At 44.2% G+C, this 11894-nt stretch overlaps 1 protein-coding gene across 2 annotated transcripts; it reads right to left on the minus strand.

The window, feature by feature from the left end:
* Nucleotides 1–1852: 1852 nt before the first annotated feature.
* LOC120700450 (serine/threonine-protein phosphatase 6 regulatory subunit 3-like) lies at nt 1853–11337 on the minus strand. Of its 2 annotated transcripts, none has more exons than XM_039984694.1 (19): nt 11002–11337; nt 9831–9934; nt 8867–8953; nt 8698–8773; nt 8519–8593; nt 8379–8432; nt 7832–7891; nt 7633–7749; nt 7345–7439; nt 7028–7230; nt 6739–6836; nt 6421–6524; nt 6174–6339; nt 5951–6073; nt 5775–5857; nt 5293–5434; nt 3308–3337; nt 3110–3180; nt 1853–3037 (listed from the first exon to the last, which is right to left on the minus strand). In XM_039984694.1, the coding sequence occupies exons 1-19, from the start codon at nt 11038–11040 to the stop codon at nt 2458–2460; spliced, it is 2307 nt and encodes a 768-aa protein (XP_039840628.1). In that variant the 5' UTR covers nt 11041–11337; the 3' UTR covers nt 1853–2457. The 2 variants fall into 2 exon arrangements, with proteins under 2 accessions (XP_039840628.1, XP_039840629.1); XM_039984695.1 differs by having other exon boundaries at nt 1904–3034; nt 11002–11184.
* Between the last annotated feature and the right edge of the window lie 557 nt (nt 11338–11894).

Genomic DNA, 11894 nt, shown 5'->3' on the forward strand with positions numbered 1-11894 from the left:
AGTGATTACTCTGATCATCAATCTCTTTCTGTTTATTGTGTTTTTTTATGGTTCTCTCATTGCTTGGAAGACTAAGAAGCATATAACAGTTTCTCGAGTGCAGATGCTGAGTTGCAAGTTATGGCTCTTGAGACAGTAGAGGTTACTTGGTTGCATTGGTTGCTTGAGGATTTTGACGTTTCTGGTTCTGGGTCGACTCCTCTTTTGTCTATTAGTACAGGTGCTATTAGTAACTTGTGCTCATGATCTGGTGAAGTATGAGCTCATTAAGCATAATGGTGTCGATGCTTCATATACATGAGCACAAATACAAGATGATGTTATTATTCTTCGGTACGTGCCTTCAGAATTATAGTTGATAGACTTCTCCACTAAGGCACAGACGAGAGAACAACACACATTCTATCTCTCCAAACTCAATGTCATTAATCCACTTTGAATTTGAGGGATGTTAGATATATATGTACCCATTGTAGTTTCCCGTTGTATAAAAGATTTTGTACATATTTCTAATATATGTACATATATATTCAGACCTAGTGTCCTCATATTGATTAGAGTAAAATGCACCGGAGGTCCACTACCTTGTAAGAGGGTGTCACTTAGGTCAATTAACTTCATATTTGCATTTTTGGGTCCATAAACTTGTAACTTGTGTCATTTCGGTCCACAAACTCTGAAAGTCCATTTTTAGGTCCATATACTTGTAATTTATGTCACCTAGGTCCATAATTCTCCACCTAGCCTTCATACACTGATATCATACCAATATGAATTTACATGATGTTCACACGTTACTGGAGTTTCGCCAGAAAAGTGAAATTTGAACCCGATTTTGAATCGAGAGCATCTGGAGAGGAGATAGGAGGGATGAAAGACTTATTTTGGAGGTTATTAACATGTGTTAGGATTTGGAGGGGAGCTTACAAACTGCCATTGTTGAGTTCTGGAGTTTAGATCTAGATATGACCCTGTAATATGGGTGGAGAGGAGCGAGGATGGTTGGAAAAGGTGGAGGATGTCACATATAGACTCAACAACATGTATACCATGGTGGGGAATATTATATCCTTCGTGGCGCGGGTAGTCGGATATGGTGGCGCTAGGTGTTGTGGTGAAAAATCTCGTGACAACGTTAGACTTGGGTCAATATAGAGTGGTTCTTGGTGAGTGGTTGAAAGATATTTATGGACAGCGATATCGGAGCGACCTTTGCGACAACACGACTGCTAAGTTTATGAATCTAAAAATGCATTTTTGGAGTTTATGGACCTAAGTGACACGAAAAGTTTATAGACCAAAAAATACACTTTCAGAGTTTATGGACCTATGTTTTCAAAGTTTATGTATCTAACTGACACAAATTACAAGTTGATGGACCTAAAAATACATTTTTGGAGTTCGTAAACCTAAATGACAGACCCTTACTGGTGAAACTCCGATGCATTTTACTCTATTGAATAAGTGCTATTCGTAACACTTGCGAGCTTCATCAAGCTCGGCTTGATTTGATTTAAACACCAAAGTAACCTATTTTTCTGGTTCGAGAATACCTTGGAGTGGCGAATTTACAATGTTTTTATTTATGCGTTGTACTTTGCCTTGATAATCGTGCACACCGCACTGCATCCTTGTACTTAATTCCTAAGGCAAGTGCACATCTGAAATTACGGTGTTGTGCCTTGATATCGGCACGACGTACAAGTCAGTCATTTCACTCGTAATCCTCTCCTGAAATCAGTCTGGACGTTTTTGGTTTCTTAGTCACTATGTGCCGTATCTTTCCTTTCTCCCAAGCGCTGAAACAATTAGATGAACGAGAACACCAAGTGGTTCTATGGCACCTACGGGGTTGCAAAGCAGCCTGGATCATAATGGTATATCCTGAAAGATTTGCCCCCAATTTTTACTGAGAACATCCAGTTTAGAACCCAAAAGGGAAAGGTAGTTGTTTCACTTGGACAGATAACAATTACAGAACACTAATCCCAAAGGGGGGGAAAAAAAAGGTAAACACGGGAAAAACTCACTGCAAACATTACAGTTCGAGTACCCTAGCAAAGGAAATAACCACCGTACCCAAAATCAAGAACCACCAAATGAATTAATCCCCTCCTCGCATGCATCAACCACCAAATGACATTGGCAAGAATTAGTTTTCCCACCATTGCGGGGTAAGTCCATGTGAACTGAGGAAATTGCTTCTGGGGATGGGGCTGTGGTGAGACAGTCCGATCATAACAGGGCGTGCCCAGCTGCACGAATATGCCCATTCATGCAGTACCAACAACTGCACATAGCAAAGCAGCGCCTTCTATTGTACAGCATCCTTGCCTTCTGAAGGGTTGTCCGTGGTTCCTGAGCATGTGATGCAAAAAAAGGTGGCATTGTTCACCTGCAAAAGAATCTGGCTGGCGATACTGCTCAGGTTTGTGGTATGATTCCAGCCCATATACTTCATTCATTTGTTGTGGCAACCTCAACTATTTTACCATCATCAACCTTGACAGGTAACCCTGATTCATGGGCTATCTCATTAGACCCTGATGTGTTGGCAGACTGATGATCAGTGTCAAAAGATTCGGACAAGGCTCCAGTCAAGGCATGTCCAGGCTCAGGAGAGCTGCAAGGTTCATCCGCTGCTCCCTCTGTACTTGAGGCTTCAGCAGCATCACCACCTTGTGTGTCAGTCTGGCCATCTTGAACATCCATAGGCTGCTCAGAGGCTTCAGCTTCCTGGGAAAAATTTTCCTCTTCTGTGCACAACAGTTTCTCATCATCTGCACTAGCACCATTTTGCTCCGCAACTCCTGCTAGTTCCTTGGTATTCTCAACAGAACCATTTTCAAGAGACACACTTTCCAGCTGTGACTCAGTGCCAGTGGCTTCACCAATAAGCACTTCATCGGTTTCCTCCATGTTCAGGGAAGTCTCTTCAGAATTGGGGGATGGTGAAGGAACAGAGGCAGCTAAGCGGTCATTGATTCCTCTATCACCATCAAACGTAAACCAGTTCGAATTTGTGAAGAGGGAGCTGCTGCAGAATGCATACTCTATAAGCCATCTCACTTGAATAGGGACAGTTTCGGTCAAAAAACATTATTTTTACCTGTCCTGATCATCCCCCAAACGCAACGACGATATTACCACTTCAGCTGATTCATCATCAAAGTAGACATCCTGAAACAGATGCAAAGGATTCAGCTTGCAGAAAATCCATCTGAATCAAAAGTATTGACCATGTGCCGACCTTACTTTAACTGTATTGAAGTAAAATAATAAACATATTTACAGAAATAGAGCATACCTCATCATCTCGTTCATGGGATCCTTGTGCCTGCAATCAACAAATATGAATTACATTAGACAAACAGGAACAGAATCGTAGCAAAGAAATATGTCACAACTATCTGGGAGAATCTCTAGGTTTTACTTTTACATAAAATTCCATGGTTAAAATTTTAAATTGTAAACCATACTGTGGGAAAGTAGGATGCGTATAATGTGGTCGATGTATTACATTGTGCCCCTAGGGCGGTATATATAGAGTATATAGCTTGGAGGGCAAGTAACCTCTCCTAGAGATAAGGAAGGTTATCCCGGGATTACAATCAATTCTAAACTAACCATATCCAGAGTTGCCTAATATACTCTAACATCCCCCCGCAGTCGTAGCGGTAGCAACACGAACGGTCAGACCGGAGAACAATGGAGACGTATCCCACCTGCAGTCGGAACGCCGGTGCGAAAGCTTTGACTGGAGACTCAAGCAGATGATAGCCCTTTAGTGCCGTAGTAGACGAAGTCGAGGTGGACGTGGTCGAAGCCGTGGAGGAGGCGCGGGTCGAAGCGTCGTCGAGGTGGTCGAGTTCACAAACTCAGCAGCTTCTTGCCGAAGACAGCAGCAGGACGGTGCGGCGGATGTCGATGGTAGACGGCGCGGTTTGCGACTTAGGTCACGCTCAGGACAGGGGTGGCGACGGCGCAGGTTGCACCAAGTGTCGCGCTCAGATCAGGGGTGGCGACGTCTTCCTTCAGGAACATCGGCGGCGATGTCCGCGCGAGAACGGCTAGAGGCGCGGAGGCGGATCGAGCACCTGCTTGACGAAGACCGGCGGCGAGTGGCGCCACCGCCTGAAAAGGCGACGACGCCGGTAGGGTGGCTTGATCACGAACGTCGTCGCTGCAGCCTGGAAGGGCTCAGCGACAACCTCGTCCTTCGGGGGTGTCGACGATGAAGCGGCGACGAACGACAGGGCGACGCAAACCCGATCTCTGATCATTGAAAAAAAAGAACAACAGCAGACGACCGCAGGTACAATCTCGGGTGCACATACTGTTTGCCTCCCCTCCCTTATCTCTTCCCGAGCGTGGTGAGCCACGTGCACGGAAAAAAAAAGAAAGGGCGGAGATAGGAGCCTGCAGAGACAATCCGAGTGGCGCCTCTGTTCGGCGACGGCGCCGAGCACAGGGCCGTGCGGGGAGGGCGGAGGCCCCCACGGCGCTGCAACCCGCCGTCGACGACGGTGGAGCGGCGTAAGGGCGTGGTGGACGGGGGCGAGGAATCCCCGCAGAGACCCGTCCAGCGGTGGATCTCGTTGTGAGTGGCGGACGTATGAAGGCGGTGCGACGACGTGGCTCGACCCCATGCCCCCTGGTGGCACGGCAGCACAGCGCCGCCACATGCTTCCTCCGCTGCTATGCGACCGCGCCCGAGGCAGCTGTGGTGGCGGCGCAGGAGGAGAGGGGCGGCGCTGGGTCAGATGCACGCGGGAGGGGGGCGACGAGGACGGTGGAGCCAGCCCGACGAGATCCGAGCGACCATCGGAGGTGAGTCCCTCTGCTGCTTGATGACGACAGGCACGGCGGATCAGAGGGATCCGCCGGGCATCCTACGAGGGCGCTGCCCCTGGCAGAGATCGATCTCCCCGGGGGCGGGGCGGCGGCGGCGGAAGCGGAAGCGGAAGCCTAGGTCAAAACCCTAACTCGTGATACCATGTGGGAAAGTAGGATGCGTATAATGTGGCCGATGTATTGCATTGTGCCCTAGGACGGTATATATAGAGTACATGGCTTGGAGGGCAAATAGCCTCTCCTAGAGATAAGGAAGGTTATCCCGGGATTACAATCAATTCTAAACTAACCATATCCGGAGTTGCCTAATATACTCTAACACATACCAGTGAAGATATTATAGCAGGTTCAGGAATTCAAATTCAATTATTATAAATAACAGTTTACAAATTATAGCATGCTACCAAAGAACACGATGCTGAAAACTCAGAAAATCACCTCTTCAATGTCATCGTTGCTGTACATCCCATATCGAAATGCTTGGCTAAGATTATTAGCAAGTGCTGCCACATCATAGTCTCTGTCTCGGAAGTCGTCGTCATCACTATCCCTCCCACGATCATGTAAAGAAGTTGGCCGGCTGCAGCATAAAAGATACATTAGCCAACAATCAGGAAAGCGATATAGGCCCTTTTTGTTTCCGATTATAATCGGCTTATCGGTGGAAATAAGCGATAATCCCACCAAACGCCATGATTATTTTCACTTCTCTGGTAATCCGCTTTAGAGATTTGAACTACGATAAGCGAGAATCGAGAAGCGAGAATCGAGAAGCGAGAAAATCTTCGCTTCTCTCGACCATGCTTAGATTATAAGCTAAGCGAAAAGAAATAGGGCCATACAATTCACCACAATAAGAAATCACAAATGTTTCCACAATGTACACAATAACCAGAAAGCTAGGTGGGAAATGAACCTACCCACATGCCCAATGGTAAACATTCTCCACCTCATTGCGTTTAACTAGGACACTTGTTTGCCATTCAGACCACTCGCTGTTCTCCTGTAGAGATAAATTCCATAAATGCAAAATGAGTACATGACAAACAACAATTTCAAAATGTTGGGCCGATGATGAAACAGAAACTTGAATTACCAGCAAGTGATTCTGGATCATGCTGCTACTATTTGCCAATTGAATGAGCTTATTCGCTATTCGAGTTATGTGGCCCATATTCCCAATTCTCGGGGGATCTTTCCCTTCTGATGGTAACGTTGGCTGCAAATATAAGATATAATCAAGACACATGACAGGATCCTATGGCAATGTAGCCCAACGAAGGAGAAATCAAGATGCATAGAATCCAGGAATAGATTACCCCATTAGAGTCCACTGACAGAGATGATTTTTTTTCTGCAGCAAGCACTTTACCAACAAGGCCACAGTCATTAAGGACATGGTCAATCAGCTGATTTCTTTTAACCTCGAGGCAAGAAACAATAATGTTCTCAACATGATGATGCAAAAAGTTATTATAAGGGTACCTGCAGCACCAGGAAATATATAAGGATTTTCTTTTGACAAATGACAACTGATGAGAAAATAGCAGGCTGTAGCACACTTACTGAAAAAACAAGTCGATGCAATGCTTTACTGCTGATTGGCTTATTAGCTCCTTCTCAGCTATTTCGCTACCAATTGTTAGCAAAACAGAGATGAACTCCACAATCTGAAATTGAGGCCATTCAAGCCTCAGATTTCATACTCTCACTAATAAATTACCCATTCTGATGGCTCCATGCAAGATTCGGAATAATAAAGTCTAGATAAACTAAACAGCATTAATGTTTCCATAAAAAACTAGCAAAATAAGAAAAAAATATTCATAGGCTTATGATGTATGCTCAAACTAAAGGTAAGAGATTCACAGCATCAAAGCGCACCTTCAAGCGATGTTTTCCAAGAGGCGGGCGCAGACATCCATATGTTGTAGGCAAAACATTTTCAGAAGAAGTAATGTCCAATAACTTCAGCAAAGCACCTAACATGATTACAGGTATATTGGTAAGTGCCCTTGAAAGGCAATCAAGGATTATACTAAACATGTCCGTAGACAGGTGTATCACTGTGCACAGATAAAGAGAATGCATTTGGTAGAAAACATCAGGGTAACAAGTGCAAAACAGACAAACAACATGAGTAATTTGATAGAATCAATCAAAGAGCACTCACCTAAACTCTCCAGCATACCATCAACTGTCTCTGGACTGGCTGTGACCAGTGTCCCATGACTCAAGTTACTTCTAAACGCTTGATAAGAGGCTGATGCTAGTCTTTTTGGGTCCAACAAAGATATACACACTGACAGTGAATGAACCAGAACCGATTTTGGTCTTGATTCTTCAAGAGCGTGGCGAAACAACCTACCAACAAAACTGATACCAGGAACAAGTAAAGAAACATAAGCATAATGATAATTGAGACAGGAAGGCATACGATGCTCAAAAGTTGCATTTTTTTATCGCACAAGTTAAACAAAAAGGACAAACCTTGGGCTGCATATTTTTGCAGCAAGAGCAGGAGGGGCGCATCGAGTTACTGCAGAAAGGATCTCTGCCGCATTCGCATGTACTTCAGGGGAGTCCTGTTTAAGGTCGCACAGATATATGAACTTTTTACTAGCAAATACATAGAAAAAAATATTAAGATCAATTCTACTGAGATAACAAACCAATAACATTCCTAACCACAGCAAGTCCAACTTAATGATGCCACAGGTTAATATCCAGTATGTTGTATAGAGCTATGATACTGAGTGAAGAAGCATCAGAACTTACAGATGAGCTAAATTTATCCACAATCATTTCCAGGACATCTGTACTCTCTAACCATTGCAATGTATCAGCAAAATTTGAGTATATGGTTTCATCAGCACCGATCAATCTCATCAACACCTGTTTTACAGTCAATTTGATGAACTGCATCAAACAAATGCACTCACCAAACTATATAGAGAATGGTTTGGTAACTTCTTACCTCCATTATCGAGGTGATACCAATGAGGTCAACAAGTTGGACAACAATATCTGGATGCTCCTTCAAAAGGTGAAAAGAGGGAGAGGGGAAAGGCAAACATAAATTGGAATGTGCACAAATGACTCCATGTTTACAGCAAGTATAGGACTTTACATGACTGTTAAAGAAAGGAGACAATTGAATGTATCAAAGACACAATGTAGCTAATGAGAAGAACTGAGATTTCCATCAAAGAAAACAGGAATCCAGTATTAATTGATGATGAATCATCAGTTTCTATCATGCACCCATACACAGACTAGAACAGTAAATATCATGGATTTACAGTCAATCAGCAAGGCAAGAACGTGCACAAGGATACAGAAGCATGTAAGCGCAACTAAACTTAGAGCAAAACTGTACAGACATGACATGACAAAATTATTTATCAGCAACTATAGTATTAGACTTCTCATTTAGGTTTCTTTGGTTGGTAAAACAGAATATGAACAGTTTAACCTCGAGGTTACCTAGTAATCTACATTTCTACAGAACAAATCAGTAATACCTGAACATAATTCATAAGAGGAGCGGTCTTCCGCAGCATCAAACATATAACCACCTAAAACAAACAAGTAGCCAGACAGAGCTCCATTTAAAACACTGCAGAGGTCTTGAAGATGTGTGTGTTGGGGGGTGGGGGGTTACCTTACTGAAGTAACCAGCTAGCAAAGTGCTATGCGGATGGTCAGGTTTTACAAATGAGAAAAGTAAATCCATTAACTGTGTCATGGAGCAGAAGGAATGGAGATTGTTAGAGTTTGCATTTCACAAATCTGTGCAGTAAAATGTTCCAGAGAAATATGTTAACAGGTGAATATATTTACCTCAACATCTTCTACCAAGGTCCTCAAGATAATGTCAATTTCACAAGTAAAAATCTCACAAGCAATAAATGGAAACCTGCAAGAGGAAGACAAGGGAAGGTCGACAAGGTTCATCAGAGAATCAATTAACATATGGCATGGTAAAGAACAACAAATATCCATATCATACTTGAAAGATCGTTTCTTCTCTGAATCCTCTGGAACATCTTCCACGATGTAACGAAGTAACTGCTCCACTTGGGATTTATCTCGCAAGCTAGATACAACATTCAAAGAGTTTAGGAAGGAAAACAAAGCTGCAACCTGATGAAGCCTAATTGAAAGCTACACTTGTTAGCACTTTACACTAATTGTTAAACATATAAAGGTACTTCCTTTTTTGAAGACCAACCATTATAACAAAAAAAACTCAGCTTATATAAACACTTAATTTCATTAGACAAACAGTCCTCATTTATCAGTAGTTAAAATAAATGATACAGATTAAAAAATATAGAAGAAAATTCAAATACATTATCATTAAACTGAATCTACTCTGCAAAAGCTTCAAAAATTGAGAGGAGAATGAGTTTAGCTGTTCTCTTTGAAAATAAAGCATGTAATCCAGCACGAATTCTGCTAAGTTAATTACATACCATATGCCAGAAGCTGTGTTACCCGGACACCCGTGTCTTAATTTTTTTGCCGAGTCGGATACCCCGCACCCGTGTCGGATTCCAAGTGTTATTTCCCGTGTCCCCAAAAATTCTAACGAATCGGACACCCGCACCCGAGTCGGACACCGACACCCACACCCGTGTCCATGTAACACTGGCCAGAAGTACAATGCATAGGGATCTTGAAAGGAAATGGAAAAGGTTGAATGTACAGATTCAATTAGAGATGCTTCTCAGTTTTGTATGATAGAACCCCATAGGCAGTTCTGATGCATAAAATAATGGCTGAAAAGGATGGATGCATATGATGAGCATGGCTTTTGTTATCTTATTTGTTCAAAAAAAAAGGTTCCTTTGCCTGTAAACCACATTGCGAGAAACCTATTAATATGTGCTAGATTCACAAGGTGATAAAATTCAGCAATAAATTGGACATGCTGAAAACTGTAATAGCTTCATAACAGGTCACGGTCTTACAAATTTATGAGTCGAGTATTCAGCGCTTTGCACTCCTGAATAATCTCATCCTCATCAAGCAGCTCTTCCAATGTAAAGTTTTCCTTGTCTAGAATTGTGTCCACCTAATCAATAAAAAATAAAAGTTAGGCAAGTGAGGTGGAGATTTCCTAGTTTGTACTTTTCACAAAGGCCTTGCGACAGTAAAGAGGCAAGCTAAATGATTACGACAAAACAGCAAACATGCTCAATCCATGAGACACTTAGTTACTACTGAAGGAGTATTGATGAACAAAAAGAACACATCTAGTGAATACGATAATACAATAAAAAACGGAAGAGACACCCACAGAGGCCACCAACATTACAGATATTTTCCACAAGCCACCAATATTACAGATATTTTCCACAAAGACAGTAATAGTAATGCAATTGAAACTTTCTTCACAGTAATAGTAATGCAAATGAAACTTGCTTTACAGAAATTGTAATGCAACTGAAACTTTCTTTGAACAGAATAAACCTACAACGAGTCTTTCTTTGAAATGAAATCAATTTTCGACATAGCTATAGTAAGCCCCATAAATCCTAATGCAACTGAAACCCACCAAGACTGTGTCTGCAGAGAAAGCCTACGATGCACCAGAAACGGATGCCAAACAAACAAATCCTTTTATTAGATGATGACATTGCTCTAACTCGCTCCTGCTAGACTTATCCAAATCCTTGTAGCATCAACAGAGGGTCTGCATCCAGTAACATAATGTTGGCCAAAGAACAAAGCTCTAAACAGGGAAACGTTCCACATGAACACCCAAGGATTCGGTTGGTCCACAGTAAGAAGTCAGAGGGAAACAATAGGAACCACTGCTGCTGCTGCTATCGAAAGTCGTAATTTCAGGAACACAAATTGGTAATGCCATAACATTAACAAATGTGTGGCTCTGTCTTGGCACCACAAAGATACGCCGTTACCGTTACAGCGCGCAGAGTTGTGTAGCATGGCGCGCGCGCAAAGGGGAGTAAAATCCCGAGGCAGCAGCAATGAGCCCTAAAGGAACCGGGAGAGCAGCAGGCGTGGCTAGACCCCACAGGCGATCCGGCTGGCGACACCCTCCCGTCAGATTCAAACGAAGCACCAGAACAGACGCAGGGGGACGAGATGATAGGCGCAGGAGAGGAGTGTACTCACGGGCGAGGCCGCGGAGAGGCCGGTCATGCGCCAGAACATGGCGGCGAGGTGGCGGGAGGCGCGGGATCCGCACCAGATCTAGGGTTTCGGCGCTTGGCGGAGCGCGAATCGGCGACGGAGTCCGGCCCCCCGCGATCGGCGGGGAGGAGCGCGGCGGATCGAAGGGTTGCGTCGGTGGGGGTGGGGGGTGGGGGGGGCAGCGGGGTGGCGAGACGTGGGCGCCCGTGGGGGAGGGAGGAGAGCGAGAGAGAGAGGAGCCAAGCAGGCCAACGCCAAGCGCAAGGGGGGGGGAGAGAGAGGAGGAGGGTGGTGGTGCGTGAAGAGGAGGAGAAAGCTTGCGTGGTGTGGCTTTGGGTCGGCGGGCTCGATCGGGACGCAGCGCAGCGCTGCCCCAAACGGGAGGGGGCGTCCGTGCCGCAGTTTCAAATCAAAAGGGGCTGCAGCTGGAATGGATCAAGGCATGCATGGATGATGGATGGGTCGGAATCGGAATGCCCCCCTCGCAAACGCGCAACTACTCTGACTGGACTGGGCCTGGACCACAACCATTTATCTCGCTAATGCGGGCTTCTCAACTGTCATCTCCCTTTGCCATCGTCCTACCTCACTCTCATCCGCTTCCTATGATTGAATTGACTGCAATCGTCTGACCATTTTACCATCTATAAAATCTGTCAACTCCTGACTCACGCCTACCAATTATACTCCCTTGGTGCTTCCATCCCGGAAAGGATACAACTCAGCAATCAAACAATTTCAAGTATAACCAATTTTAGATAAAATAATTCTCAGAAAAAGAAAGTTGCATTCTTTTTGTACATGCCACTGTGCAAAGGTGCTGGAACAATCACTTTGCACTGTTGCTAGATTCAAGGCCCACATGTTGCTCCCAA

The sequence above is a fragment of the Panicum virgatum genome, chromosome 3K (assembly GCF_016808335.1).
Source record: "Panicum virgatum strain AP13 chromosome 3K, P.virgatum_v5, whole genome shotgun sequence".
In the NCBI taxonomy this organism is placed as follows: Eukaryota; Viridiplantae; Streptophyta; class Magnoliopsida; order Poales; family Poaceae; genus Panicum; species Panicum virgatum.